The sequence below is a fragment of the Rhinolophus sinicus genome, linkage group LG06 (assembly GCF_036562045.2).
Source record: "Rhinolophus sinicus isolate RSC01 linkage group LG06, ASM3656204v1, whole genome shotgun sequence".
Taxonomy (NCBI): domain Eukaryota; kingdom Metazoa; phylum Chordata; class Mammalia; order Chiroptera; family Rhinolophidae; genus Rhinolophus; species Rhinolophus sinicus.
This window is the reverse complement of record NC_133756.1, coordinates 131,478,155-131,492,016: the sequence shown is the minus strand read 5'-3', so window position 1 is coordinate 131,492,016 and position 13,862 is coordinate 131,478,155. Positions and strand designations below refer to the sequence as shown.

The window sequence follows — 13,862 nt, the reverse complement described above, 5'->3', positions numbered from 1 at the left end:
TTTAGTACCTGGAGTTTCTTTCAAAGTCTCACCAGTTACTTCAAACTTGTTAGTAGTCATTTATTGATTTCACCTCCCTCCTTCCTTCTGGTCTGTTTTTGAACAAGCCCCTTCATTTGCCCACTCTTTCAACGCATTCCTTGGTACCAGCACAGAGTCAGTCTTAAGAGTTTCAATGGCAGTTCCTTTTACCAAGAAGTTCAAACTCCTCAGTATCTCCACCATCCTCAACACTTCCCTTCACCTCCTTATATCTAGCTCCTGCCTTTGCAATCTTATTCCCAAAGTTCCCAAAGCTCCTCCCGGTTCAACTCTCACTCCGGCTCGTGGCTCCGTGAGGCTTTACCCAACACTCCTACCCACCAAGCCAAGCACCCCACTGTCCGGTGCAAGTGTGGAGGGGTGCCAGGTGGGGGTGGATCGGGGGTAGGGGCCCGCCAGTGCCTGCTTTAAATTCCTGGGCTGGTACTTCCCCCGTGCTCAGTGATCCCTCCCTTGAAAGATTAGGATTAGAGATAAAATAAAGCAGCTCTGGCTGGCTGTTAACCATTACCATGAATTACTTTCAGTGTAGGCACGTATCACCATGGTATTGTACCTGAGAATGTATTAAGGGCAGAGACAGACTTTGAGGATTCTAGTGCCAAGATAAGGGCTGGCGCTGGTGAATGAATGAATTATAACAGTGTATGGCTGAACTTCAGGCACCCAACTTCTGTGGGGTCGGGGGCGCAGATAACGGCCTTTCCTAGGACAGGAACTAAGTCCACCAACCCCTGCAGCTGTCTCTGCTCCATGCCCACATCCAGTCTTGGATTCAAACCGGCACTATCTTGGTTTTGGCAGCACTTCCAGAAATGCACAGGCCCCGCTGGAAAAGGACCCAATTTGCCGCTTTAGCCACGAGCCTCCTCAAGGGCTGATGCATGCCGGGATGTGTAGTTCTGTTGATTGAGAAAGTGGCTACCACGTTGAAATGCATTTCGGGATATGTAGTTAGGCGGACGCCGAGGACCACGCAGCGTAACTCCTCCTCCCGCAGGCCAGGAAGCGGGAACGTGTGAGGTCATTTCCTGTGTGCTGGGTGGCTTCCGGAAGCTCTCACACTCCTCGCTCTCTTTTTGCTGCTTGGCCACCGCCATCATGGGTCGCATGCATGCTCCCGGGTGAGCGCGGGTTTCCCTGCGAGAATTGCAGGGCTCGGCGTCGGGGATGAGGGGAAAGGAGGGAGTGTGGGCAGCGGGTCGAGGGGATGATGTTCTGGGTTGCTGTGGCACGGACCACTTTGCCCTAAGACTGCTTCTCTCCCCAGGAAGGGCCTGTCCCAGTCGGCTCTGCCCTACCGCCGCAGCGTCCCCACCGTAAGTAGCGTGCGGGGACCGGGGACAGGTGGGGGAGGAGGATGCCATTCGTCGCTCGGGGGAAGTGGCGCCGGCGTGCGGGCTCTGGGCCATGTGTGCATGAGGAGCGCTACTTTGAGGGTGGAGGGAGCGCTGTGTTTAGGTACCGCCCCTGGTTTCTCGTGCTAAGGCCGCTTTCTTCTCCACAATCAGTGGCTGAAGTTGACATCTGACGATGTGAAGGAGCAGATCTACAAACTGGCTAAGAAGGGGCTGACCCCCTCACAAATCGGTGAGTGTTTTTGTGTAATGTAGCCTCTTCCATTTGCCCGCGTGTAACTTGCTGAAAAAGGCTGAAAACCTTTTGCCCCTTTTCCTGGCTTCACTGTTGACCGAGACCTCTGGGTCATCATTTGTTGAACTCTCAAATTCTCACTCAGAAGATGATAAAATTATTAAAACGTTCTGAAAAATTTAATGAGTATTTATTATGAGCTAGGCACTGTCATAAGTGCATTGTTCTAAGCATTTCACAAATACTGCCCTCGTTTAATTCTCACAATAATGATTTCAAATAAATGCTAGAAGTTTTCCCCATCCTAACAGTTGAGAAAACACGCACAGTGTCGCTTTATAACTAGCCCCAAATCACACGGCTAGTAAATGAAGGCTTGGACTCACGGTGCTTGTTACACTCTCTCAGATGTGGTTTGAGCCTCAACTGTGTGTGACTTTGCAAGTGGCTTCATTCAACAAATGTTGGCCTGGTATGTGATTCTGAATGCTGAGATTTCAGTAGTCGAAAAAGCGCAAAATATATGCCCTCTTAGAGCTTATGATCTCATGGAGGTATCACACATAATAGGAAGGACATAGTAGATAGTCAAGTAGTCATATATGCTGTTTTGAGAGTTAAGAAAAATAATGTACATAAAATCTTTTTAAGAAGCTCTGATGTTCTTAATAAAGTTTTTTTAAGCTGGTTTTAGGTAGCTTTGGTGTCCGTCCAGCAAGCTCACTGTGATGATGGTCTTCCAACATTCGCAGTTTATAATACATTATTCTGTTTGTAGGTGTGATCCTGAGAGACTCGCATGGTGTTGCACAAGTACGTTTTGTGACAGGCAATAAAATCCTGAGAATTCTTAAATCCAAAGGACTTGCTCCTGATCTTCCTGAGGATCTCTACCATTTAATTAAGAAAGCTGTTGCTGTTCGAAAGCATCTTGAGAGGAACAGAAAGGTAAGAGCATAGGACTGCTTGTACTAGTTTATTTCAGTAAAAGATAACGCATTGGATTTGATTTATCTAATGTGGCTTAGGACACAAACTAGTCACACTAAAGTTGCTTTGAAATAAAAATTCTACCAGAAGAGATTGGTGGGAGGGTCCTTGCCTTCTCTAGACATAGTAATATTCAGTTGGTTGAAAATGTTGAGGTGTTTGTTTGCAGAGTTATGCAAATCATTCCTTCTTGGTCTCCTGGAAACCTTAAAAATCCTTAATGACTTCATGTAGCCACATGAACCCTGGCCTGTGATTCTATTACAGGGTAACTTTTCATTAAAATACATGGTGTCTATACATTCTTTTGTTAAAATAATGTTTGAAAATGTTTAGTTGTTTTGGATGGTTTTCTTGAATTCTACTAATTTTTTATTTTTAGGATAAGGATGCTAAATTCCGTCTGATTCTGATCGAGAGTCGTATTCACCGGTTGGCTCGATATTACAAGACCAAACGAGTCCTCCCCCCCAACTGGAAATAGTAAGTATCCTTATTTGTTAACAGGTTAGCCAGATAGTAAATAGAGTAAAAGGACCGATCGTAATGTTTTAGGTCGTGGCTACATGGCCAACCACACTTTCAGTTCTGTCATTGTAGCAGGAATACAGCCATAGATGATGCATAAATAAACGGGTGTGGCTGTGTTCCATTGAAACTATTTACAAATACTAAGCGAAGGGTCATAGTTCACAGACCCCTGATGTAGAACATGAACAAGCCTTTAGATAGATACTGGGTAAAAATTTCAGTTCATGCCACTGCTCCCAGGTGTTTCCGTTGTCTTCATTTTTGCATCAGATGCTCACTATGATGATTACTGTCCACACATTCGCAGTTTCCACCAGAAGGATTTTGTTCCTTATGTTGGCCAGTTCTTCCTTGGATGTCTGAGTGAGCATCTTAATTCATTATGTTTGAGCACAATGAACTGATTCAAGAACTCAGCAGTTTGGTGCATTTAATATAGTTGGGGTTTATTTTAGCTGTTTCGAAATAAGTCCGTTAGCTGGGAAATGCTATGGGTGAATATGGAGGACCTGTATTAATCCAGTCTTCTCCCCTCCCTCCTTTTTCCTTTTCAGCGAGTCGTCCACGGCCTCTGCCTTGGTTGCATAAATTTGTCTATGTACTCAAGTAATAAAATCATTGTTTAATGAGACGCATGTTTTGTATTTCTTTCCTTAAAAAACTATCAGTGATTCATATATGTTGCTCATTTTTGATTTGTATTTTAGCAGAATTAGAATTGTGTAATTCTACAGAGCTATAAGATAGCAGCCATTGTTGCACCTGTTTATAATTGCATCAAGTTGAGCAGTTAAGGTGGTATAGAGGGTGCTGGAAGAGATTAGAAAGTAGTAGTGATTTAGTTGTTTTAATGTCATGGGGAAAATGTTTCCAAGTATTTTGGATGTATTTGATGTTAAATGCCAGGTAGAACTGTGATACATGTTATCCATAGGGTAACATCAGAAATACACATGAAAGTGTCTGGAGAAGGACATCTTTAGTGTGGAGGGACCTCAGGAGGTAGAGATACGTTTTCCCAGACTTACTGGTGAGGCTGAAAGACGAGGAAGAAGAGATTCAGCAAACAGTAAGCAAGCACAGTCCCATCTGGAGCAGAGGGAACAGGAAGAACTGAGGGCAGCTCAGGTTCCTGAGCCTGGCAACTTTTGGATGAGTTAAAATAAAATTGACTCACCCAGATGCTGGCAGAATATTGGGTACCCCTGTTTGAAAGAGTTAATTCTCTTGAACAATTGGATGAGCTATTCAAGATTTTAAGACCAGTAAATGACAAACCATGTGTTTGGCTGGTTTACAAAGCCATGCTCCTTCAGGATGCAGGAAAAGTTCAAGCAGGCCATTTGTATGTACCGCCTTTTTTCTAACTATAATAATCAGCGTTTTACTTCACCTTTACCCTAAGTAGTAATAAAATTTGTGTTTGAAATCACACTATTAGGCAAAGTCCTTTTCAAGAGACCACTATGTTAACAAGCATTGATAGCCTGTTGGGTGCCGGGCTCAGGAGGTACACTCACTCAAACCACTTAACTTGGTCTTCAGGGCCATATAGCCACCTACCCAGCAGTACATGTTCTATGCTGGCTGTGCAGACTGATTCAGTCCCCCTTCCTAGTGGGCTCACAAGGGAGACAGGTGTGGATAGTCTGTTTCAGTATTTTACCCATTTCTTACCTAGTGTTAGATGTAAGTTTTTAATCCCTTGTGCTTTTGTGTTCATGTTTTAAAGTGGCTCACAATCATAAACCAAGAATTAAACTTACATGTAATAAGGCAAACATCTCCAAGAGTGATGAACAAGTAAAAGCAGGTCACACAAACCCTAGATAGTTACCATGTTTCCCTGAGAATAAGACCTAGCTGACCATCAGCTCTAATGCATCTTTTGGAGCAAAAATATAAGACCAGTTCTTATATAAGACCAGGTAATATAATTAATATATCTAATCTAATACTGAGTCATATTTTTGCTCCAAAAGATGCATTAGAGCTGATGGTCCAGCTAGGTCTTATTTTCGGGGAAACACGGTAGTTGAAGATACTTGTTCCATAGATGTTACATATTATAATTTGTAGTTACCCAAAGATAATTATTTAAATCTTTGTTATGAGAATCAGTGATCCTCTTTATTGTTTTACATTGGTAACTGATGAGTATCTTATGTTTACTTTTTGTAAATTGCCTATTCATGCCCTATTCCAATTTCTCTTGGAACAGTGTTATTCTTTACCCTTTATCATGTGCTACAAATATTTTTCCCAACTTCAATCTGGTTTGTGGTATTTTTGCTGTAGAAATTCAATAATTTCTTGATACTATCTCTAATGATTTAAGTTTTTTTGATAGATCAGTCTAATAAAATTTTTAATTTTTTTCTGCTCCCTTCTGTTTAATATAGTATGGTTTTCATCTGTCTTCCAGACTTGGACATCTATTCTTTTTTAAACAAAAATTCTCAGATGCTTTTTCTTTGTACATCTATTTGGAATCGGCATATGGATCTTATTTGTCCAAATCTACCCATATGTGAGCACCTAGGATTTGAAGATTTCCTTCAAACTGTTCTCTTCATTTAAAAATCATTTTTCTTTCAGTGACAGGTGTTCATCTTAACTATTTTTTTATTTTTAAGATTTTATTGGGGAAGGGAACAGGACTTTATTGGGGAACAGTGTTTACTTCCAGGCCTTTTTTTCCAAGTCAAGTTGTTGTCCTTTCAATCTTAGTTGTGGACGGTGCAGCTCAGCTCCAGGTCCAGTTGCTGTTTTCTAGTTGCAGGGGGCGCAGCCCACCATCCCTTGCGGGAATCGAACTGGCTGAGAGGACGTACTCCAACCAACTGAGCCATCCGTGAGCTCAGCAGCAGCTCAGCTCAAGGTACCGTGTTCAATCTAGCCCACCATCCCTTGCAGGACTCGAGGAGTTGAACCAGCAACCTTGTGGCTGAGAGCCCACTGGCCCATGTGGGAATTGAACCGGCAGCCTTTGGAGTTAGGAGCATGGAGCTCTAACTGCCTGAGCCACCGGGCCGGCCCCACTTTTCTCACTTTTTACCAACTCTTGTCCATCTCTTCCCTACTTTCTGGGAGGTTTCAACTTTATCTTCCAATCTCACTAAGTTTTTCAATTCTACCTTCATATTTTTAATGTTCCAGAGCCAGTGGCGTGTTAGTAAATGTACATACATGTGTATGTATGTGTATGTGTTGTATCTATGTACCTATGTTGTGAAATGTATGTCGGTATGTTGGTAAATATTTAACTCTGGCGGGGAGGAGACAACTCTGATTTGCAGTGCATACTTATTTCTATGATATAAAAACTCCCACTATGGCTGATTTCAAGCTACCAGGGGGGCTGAATGTGGAGTTGGGAAGGACTACTCAGTAGCAAACTATTGTATAGTGTTTCCCCTGTACAGAAACAATAAAGTAAATTCAAGACCACTGATAATAGTAAAATGGTATAAAATAATTAGGAAATTATGAGTTTCGAGTATTACATTTATTTTGAATATAATTTATTTACCTTTGAGTTTATATAATTTTTTTAATAATACCTGTGCTTCACTGGCTTGAAGAATTCCTGAAATTTAACAGTTGGCTCCTGGGAGACCTTACAAGCCAGATCTAGCTCACCACTGCTCGGAGCTCATTTTTGTTCCCTGAATATTCTTTTTTATAGAAATCTGTCAGATATATCTTCTCATCTCTGAATACTTAATGATAATCTTAAATTTTTTCTACCTTTACACTGTCTGTTTTGTTTGTGTGTCTTTTATGTTAGAGGGTTTCCCCCAATGTCCAGTAATCCTTTAAGGCTCTGGATTTTGATCCCCACTCTATATAGTGTGCACAGTATTTGAATTGTATCTAGGTGCAGTTACTCCTTTTTGCTACTAGGTGGTGTATGTTGCTGTTGCATCTACCCAGTACCTGCAGCTTACAATTTAAAAGTACTCTCATACTTGTTATTTCTTTGATTTTTACAACTTCCCAAAAAGTTGACTCCAGATATTTTTGGAAGGAGGTTTGGTATAAATATTAATTTTTTAAAAAAATTATCCCCATTTTAAAGATGGGGAAATTGAGGCTCAGAAAAGGTAAACTACTTTGAGACTCAAACTAAAGCCACTGGGATGTTTAGTGTGTCTATTACTATACCTTGATGCCTCTTACGAGCTTTTTCCTCACGTTTTAAATTTTTATTTATTTTTTATGATACGAACGGCCTTTATTGGTTGCAACAGGAAGTGAAAGAGGAGGGGGTACGACAGCTTCAGCTCCTGGGGCAGCTTCACACTCTGTTGCTAGCCTTCCTCAGGTTTTTTTTTTTTTTTTTCTTTTTTAAGAGAAGTGCAAATAATACAAGACCTGTAATAAGTCAACTTAAAAATTATTAACAAACGTTTTAGCTAATTCCTAATGTATGAAGATATCCATTAGCGAAACCAAATTTTAAAATCTCCAGAAATTAAGTGAATTTAGGCACTGTTCTCTTGTATGTTGTTTCTCTCTAATTTTGTTACCTGTGAGTAAAAAATTAGCCTTCTCTTAAGCTAAGGATAAGCGTTGCCTTTCAGCCCCCAGCAGTTCATGGCGTCCCAGCCTCACCTGCAGTCACATTGATTCTTACACTATTACCCGTCGCTGTGGCTACAAACACAGTGACATAGACAGCAGAAGTTTGGGAACGACAAACCCTCAAAGTAGGATGGTGGTACCTCTCCCAAGGGAAGGAGGTTGAGCTGCAGGATGGGGCAGGGCTACCCAGGGAGTTTCAGCTGTGTTCGTAATGCTTTATTTCATAAGCTAAGTGATACATGCAAGGGGGTTTTGCTATAGTCTTTCTGTGCCCAACATAATTCTTTAAAAAGTCTCTATGAGGTCTAGAATTTTAAAAGCAGTTCATTCACTCAGCAAATATTTATGAGCACTTTTGTGACATGCATTCTACACTGGTGAACAGCAATTTAGAGTCTGGATTCATTGCTAATTCATTCAACACATTCACTAAGTGCTCCTTGTGGGCAAGGTGCTGGGACAGATGCTAATAAGATGACACACCTGACCCTGCACCTTAAAAGATGTACAGACTAATGTGGCTGGACCACATTCATTAAGTGTACAAACCTCACAAAGTAGAAATTAACTTCAGAAGAGAGGAGCAGTTAAAGTGTTAAGGAAAAATCAGAACATTTGGGAAGGCTTCCCAGAGGAGTGGCAGTTAAGCTGGATCTTGAAGGACATGTTTGGCAAGGGGGTTGGGGGAGCACCCCAGTAATAGAGCCTCCTGTGTAGAAGGAAGATCATGAGCAATGATGGTAGTGGGAGAGTGCAGTGTGAAGGACCAGTGACTATTTCAGTTTGGCTTTGAACTTGGTAGCAGTGAGAGAGTCTGGGAAAGGAGTTAGGTCAATCCCCAGGGGGCCCAGGTCCAGGCTGAGCTGATGGACTATCTGTAGGAGACACACCACCAGAGCTATTGGCTGTTAGCGAGGGCCGGGGGGTGGGGTGTGGGGTAGGGGTTGCTTTCTAGAGCCTGGGTGGGCACAAACAGGACCTGGGCCTGTGCAGAGCAGAGCAGAGTCCACAGGACCTGGCAGCTGGTAGGCTTTGGGTTGGAAACCGCTCACAGGTGGCTTTTTAATTCGGCTTAAACTCCTGGGATGGGAAAGTCACGACTCACAAAGTTTGGTTTTTACTGCTGGGTAGTAGTTCCTCATCCATCTGCCGGGTCCAACATGGAGCCCTACTTCACGGACTGTGGTGAGGGGCCAGGAAATGAAAAGGAGGGACAACTTGGACAAGTAGAAAGCGTGCTGTGTCTGCGAGGGGGCTGTCCTCTGGTTCTGGTAGTCAGTGTGCCTGAGGGTGAGCCAGCTCGGGGGCCCATATGAGGAGCCGCTGCTTTGGGGCTGTGTCCTCCACTCGGGCCCGGAGCAGCAGGCTGCAGTTGGGATCTCCTGGTTTACCTTTGGGGCCTAATGGGGACACCATGCCTACAGTGGGGGACTTGGGACAGAGACCATCTTATGGGATTGTCCTGTGTCACCTGAGGGGTCCCGCTCTGCTAGCATATATTCTACCAATCCAGGGAAAGGGCACTTTGACTGCTCTGGGATCTCAGCGTGGGCCACCAGCATTGGCCCGCATACCTCCCCAGCAGTGCTTTTGGCTCAAAGATTGGGGCAAGGCTGGTCTTCAAGGAAGACTGACAAGGTATCAGGCAGAGCCCCTCCTATAATTCTCCAGCTAACAGGTTGTAGTGCCTGAAATCCCATCGTTGGAGAGGCACAAACATTTCCTAGAGGGCACCTTGTTTGAGAGCCTACACTAATATACTTATTTATGAACAAATTCACAAAGATTCAAAGATCGTGGTTGGTTTTTGTAACTTGTAAAGCCCTAAACGAACTAAATTCATTATTTACACAAATGACGCTGAGCTCTCACTGCCTCTAAGTCAGGATCAGGGAGTCACAGATTACAAACTGTTTTGCCTCCATAATGTCATTGGAGCATTACAGCGACATGACTGCAGAAATTACTAAACTCCTTTGTCTCAGTTTTTCTCTTATAAAATAGATGTTAAGTTCTTAGAAAATAGATGTCAAGATGCCCAAGGTCACAGGCCAAGATGAGGCCACAGAGGCTGGACACTGGATTTGAGAAACAACGGCTCTTCTCGTTTTCTCAAAGTAGCTGGGGGTCTGACATCTCAGTGCTGCTGAAGGACTGCTTTCTGACCAGGACGTTCTCTGACCTTTGAAAGCAAGATGAGGAGTGGGTGGGGGCTGGAAAGGAAAGATGTAGTCAGCCTAGGTGGGTGTATGGTGGGACCCAGAGCGTATGGCAGGAGGGTCACTGAGGAAGGTGAACTGGGATTTTGGGGTGTGTTCAGTTAGCCAGTCAGGTGACGAGACTTAGGTCCCCTGTACCCCGGTGGAAGAGCCCGGAACAGGGAGTCTGCAAATAACAAGTCAGGATGGAACCCAGGTCTGTCAATGCCTCAGCCCTGCTTTCTCCATCCTGCCCCCCCCCCGGGGGGGGCTGTGTTAACTCTGGCAAGTCTCACTGCCTGGGTGATCCTTGCCTGGGAAAGGAGGTTGGACCGGTTAGGTTCCAAGCCCCTGCTGTTCATGCCATGCTAAGTTCTGGAAGCAGGGAAAGCTATTCGAGTCTCCAGCATCTTCAGAAGAGAGACCCTGGAGCAGCGGGCAGAGTGTTTTCAGTTCTGACTGAATCACTTTTTCCTACATCCTAACAGATTCCTTTGTGGCCTTGTACCTACCCGAAGATTGGCAATCAGGTGTATATGTGAGTCATCTTCTGGGCTCTGCCCAACCTGCCCATTTCTTCATTCAGCATCATTCTCTAAACACTTACAATGGGCCTAGGCCCTCTCCTCTCCTGTCCCATCCATCCATCCATCCATCCATCCATCCATCCATCCATCCATCCATCCAAACAATAAACATTTATTGAATATGCATCAGGTACTATTTTAGGGTTTGGGATATAATAGTGAGCAAAACCAGCCATGGTCTCTGCTCTCATGGAACCTACTGGGTTTTGGAGGAGAGAGAGAATTAATCAAATAATCACCAAATGTAGATGCCAACTGTGACAAGTGCTACAAAGGAGATATGCCTGGTGCTACAAGAGCCAATGATGGCTGGGTGGGGGAATCTCTCGGAGGGGGCAGAGAAGGCTTCCCTGAGGAAGTGCCTCTTGATCTGTTATTTGAAGTAAGGGGGAGTGAAGTGGGAGGGGTGTGGGCATTCCAGGCTCAGCCAATAGCCCGTGCAGAGGCCTCCTGGCAGCAGGGAGCACAGTCTGTGCAGGAGGGACAGGCTGAGGAGGAGGGAGGGAGGGAGGGAGGCAGGGGTCAGACCTGCTGGGCTTTATAGGCCTTTTCACAGAACTGTCTTTTCTTTAGAGCCCAGGGGATAAAGGGTTTGAATTGGGAGTGGCATGATTAGCCTTACATTTTGAAAACGAATATTCCCCAGTCACTGTTTTATTTTTCCTATAGTGTTGGTTATTGTCATGCATTTTAATAAGGCAATTTTCAACCCTCGAAGAGTTTTTAAGCAATTTTGTTCATTTTCATAACTTTTCAGGGTCTTTTCTCCCTATTCGTAATTTGTTTTAGCACTTTTCCATATTTGTAATAGTTGAACGTTGGAACTGCCTAAGGGCCCAATTGATGAGTGGACTTCTTGGGACCACCGACTTAGAATCACAGAGGAGGGAAGCCTGAGGGGGCATGTTATTGGGGTGCTCATTTTGTGTTGGATACGTTGAGGCTCTGAGAAGGAAGGGTCACAGTGAAGGGACAGTGAGGACTAGCTTTTGAGCTTCTGGCGCCTGGCCTAGTGCCCTTTCCCCTCTGTTCCTACTCCAGTTGTGAGCAGAACCGGATCAAAGTGGGATTACAGGAGTTGTCTAAATCTTTCTTTTGCATGTCTCTGTTTTCTGATGTTTCTATAAGAGTATAAATTGCTTTGGCACAAGATAAAAACACAAAGAATGAAAGAAAGAATTAAAGAGTTCTATGCAAGGTATTTCACCTGAACTCCCCCTCTGCCGTGCAGTATTATTGCCCTCCAATCAGCACTGCCTCTCCAAAGACAGTGGCCTTCAGGGCCTTTTGGCTCAGACTCAGGGTCACACAGATCCCAGCTTTGAGTCACAGGGTCCAGGAAAAGCCAGTGTGTTCTGGGAGCACAGATCCTTGGAGCCTGCACACCAGAGGTGGATGAGATGCTAAGTGTGGAGGGGTGGGCCCTAGAGAGGAGGGACTGCGAGTCCCAGGGAGCCCAGCAGAGGGCAGCAGAGGAAGCTCGCCCAAGGCTCCTATGAGTGTCTGCTGAGAATATGGAGAATATCCCTGGGGGTCCAGAGGCTCTGTGGAGAATTTAGGTCAGGTTCTGAAAGAAGGGAATGGGAAAGCTACTCTAGATTTGTGTAGGGGGGATGATAGCTTGTGTAAAGCTAGGGAGGCAGGAATTAAATCAAAAGAGTCAGAGGTGAGGATGGGGACTAGATGTTCCATGCAGGCAGGGAGGGACTGACTCTCTGATGCATGCAAGCAGCTATACCAGTAGAACAGTGCCTAGCATGCAATATGCATTAAATTAATAGTCATTGATCAAATGCACAAATGGAGATACTGTTGGGTTAGGGGAGGGAAGGAAAGGCATGGCAAATGTTTGAGTGGATGACTAAAAAGAAAGGAATTTTTTACTTATTGAGCCTACTATTCGTTGGGCAATGTACTAATAATAAGCTCCTTAAATTCCTGATCTCTCTTTTTAAAGTGAGTTTTTTAATTGAAAAATAATATACACTTAACGTTAAAAAATATGAAACAAAACAAAAAATCTAAAAATAAGTCTCACTCTCATCCTAGACACTCAAGTCTCCTTCTCAGAGGCTAACAATGCTTTTTTGCATGTATTTTTAGAGGTTTTTACATGCACATCCCTTGAGGGTCACCTGCTCCCTTCCTCATACAGGCAATTGGCCTGTAGTTGGCTTTTCTTGTAGTGTTCTTATCTGGTTTGGGTATCAGGGTAATAATGCTGGCCTTATAAAATGAGTATGGGAGTGGTCCTTTCTGTTCAATTTTCTGGAAGAGTGGAGAAGGACTAGTGTTAATTCTTCTTTAAATGATTGGTAGAATTCACCAGGAAAACCATCTGGTCCTGGGCTTTTCATCGTTGGGAGATTTCTTCTCTTTTTTTTTTTTTTTTAAGATTTTATTGGGGAAGGTGAACAGGACTTTATTGGGGAACACTGTGTACTTCCAGGCCTTTTTTTCCAAGTCAAGTTGTTGTCCTTTCAATCTCAGTTGTGGAGGGTGCTGTTCAGCTTCAGGTTGTTGTTCTTTCAGTCTTAGTTGTGGAGGGCACAGCCCACCATCCCTTGCAGGACTCTAACCGGCAACCTTGTGGTTGAGAGGACTCGCTCCAATTAACTGAGCCACCGGGAGCTCAGTGGCATCTCAGCTTAAGGTGCCGTGTTCAATCTTAGTTGCAGGGGGCGGAGCCAACCATCCCTGCAGGCGTTGAGGAATCGAACCGGCAACCTTGTGGTTGAGAGCCCACTGGCCCATGTGGGAATCAAACTGTCAGCCTTTGGCGTTAGGAGTATGGAGCTCCAACCGCCTGAGCCACCGGGCTGGCCCCTATCCTGTTCTCTTTATCTTTAGTGAATCTACTGTAGGTTTTTGCTTTGTGGTAGCCATAAGGCTTACATAAAAATATCTTATATATATAACAGCATATTTTATGCTGATAACAATTTAACTTTAATCCCATATAAAAACTCCACCCTTTTATCCCCTCCTTTTTTGTTTTGGATGTCACAGATGACCTCTTTTTATACTGTATATTCATTAACAAATTATTGTAGTTAATTCTTTTTAATATTCTTGTCTTTTATCCTTTATACTAGAGTTAAGTGGTTAACATACCACATTATAGTATTAGAGTATTCTGAATTTGTATATGTACCTACCTTTACTAGCATGTTGTATATTTTCATATGTTTTCCTGTTACTAATTAGCAACCTTTCAGTTCAGCTTGAAGAACTCCTTTCAGCATTTCTTGTAAGGCAGATCTAGTGGTGATGAACTCCCTTAGCTTTTGTTTTTTCTGGGAAATTCTTTATCTTGTCTTTATTTCTGAAGGAT

The 13,862-nt window shown here is 43.6% G+C and overlaps 1 protein-coding gene, 1 long non-coding RNA gene and 1 other non-coding gene across 4 annotated transcripts in view; 2 read left to right on the top strand and 1 right to left on the bottom strand.

The window, feature by feature from the left end:
* Window positions 1-13,862, bottom strand: part of LOC141572241 (uncharacterized) — a 95,239-nt gene that overhangs the window by 77,061 nt on the left and 4,316 nt on the right. The gene's annotated exons all lie outside the window — the stretch shown is intronic.
* Window positions 1,059-3,787, top strand: RPS13 (ribosomal protein S13). The gene is made up of 6 exons (XM_019746663.2): window positions 1,059-1,166; window positions 1,313-1,361; window positions 1,554-1,632; window positions 2,414-2,583; window positions 3,008-3,108; window positions 3,711-3,787. The coding sequence occupies exons 1-6, from the start codon at window positions 1,144-1,146 to the stop codon at window positions 3,742-3,744; spliced, it is 456 nt and encodes a 151-aa protein (XP_019602222.1). The 5' UTR covers window positions 1,059-1,143; the 3' UTR covers window positions 3,745-3,787.
* Window positions 3,431-3,523, top strand: LOC141572623 (small nucleolar RNA SNORD14). The gene has a single exon (XR_012497931.1). It is a non-coding gene; the product is annotated as a small nucleolar RNA SNORD14 (small nucleolar RNA).

Coding starts and splice junctions, on each gene's coding strand:
- RPS13 (XM_019746663.2), top strand. CDS start 1,144: ATGGGTCGCATGCATGCTCCCGG. Junction 1,362..1,553: donor ACCGCCGCAGCGTCCCCACC/GTAAGTAGCGTG, acceptor CTCCACAATCAG/TGGCTGAAGTTGACATCTGA. Junction 3,109..3,710: donor CTCCCCCCCAACTGGAAATA/GTAAGTATCCTT, acceptor TTTCCTTTTCAG/CGAGTCGTCCACGGCCTCTG.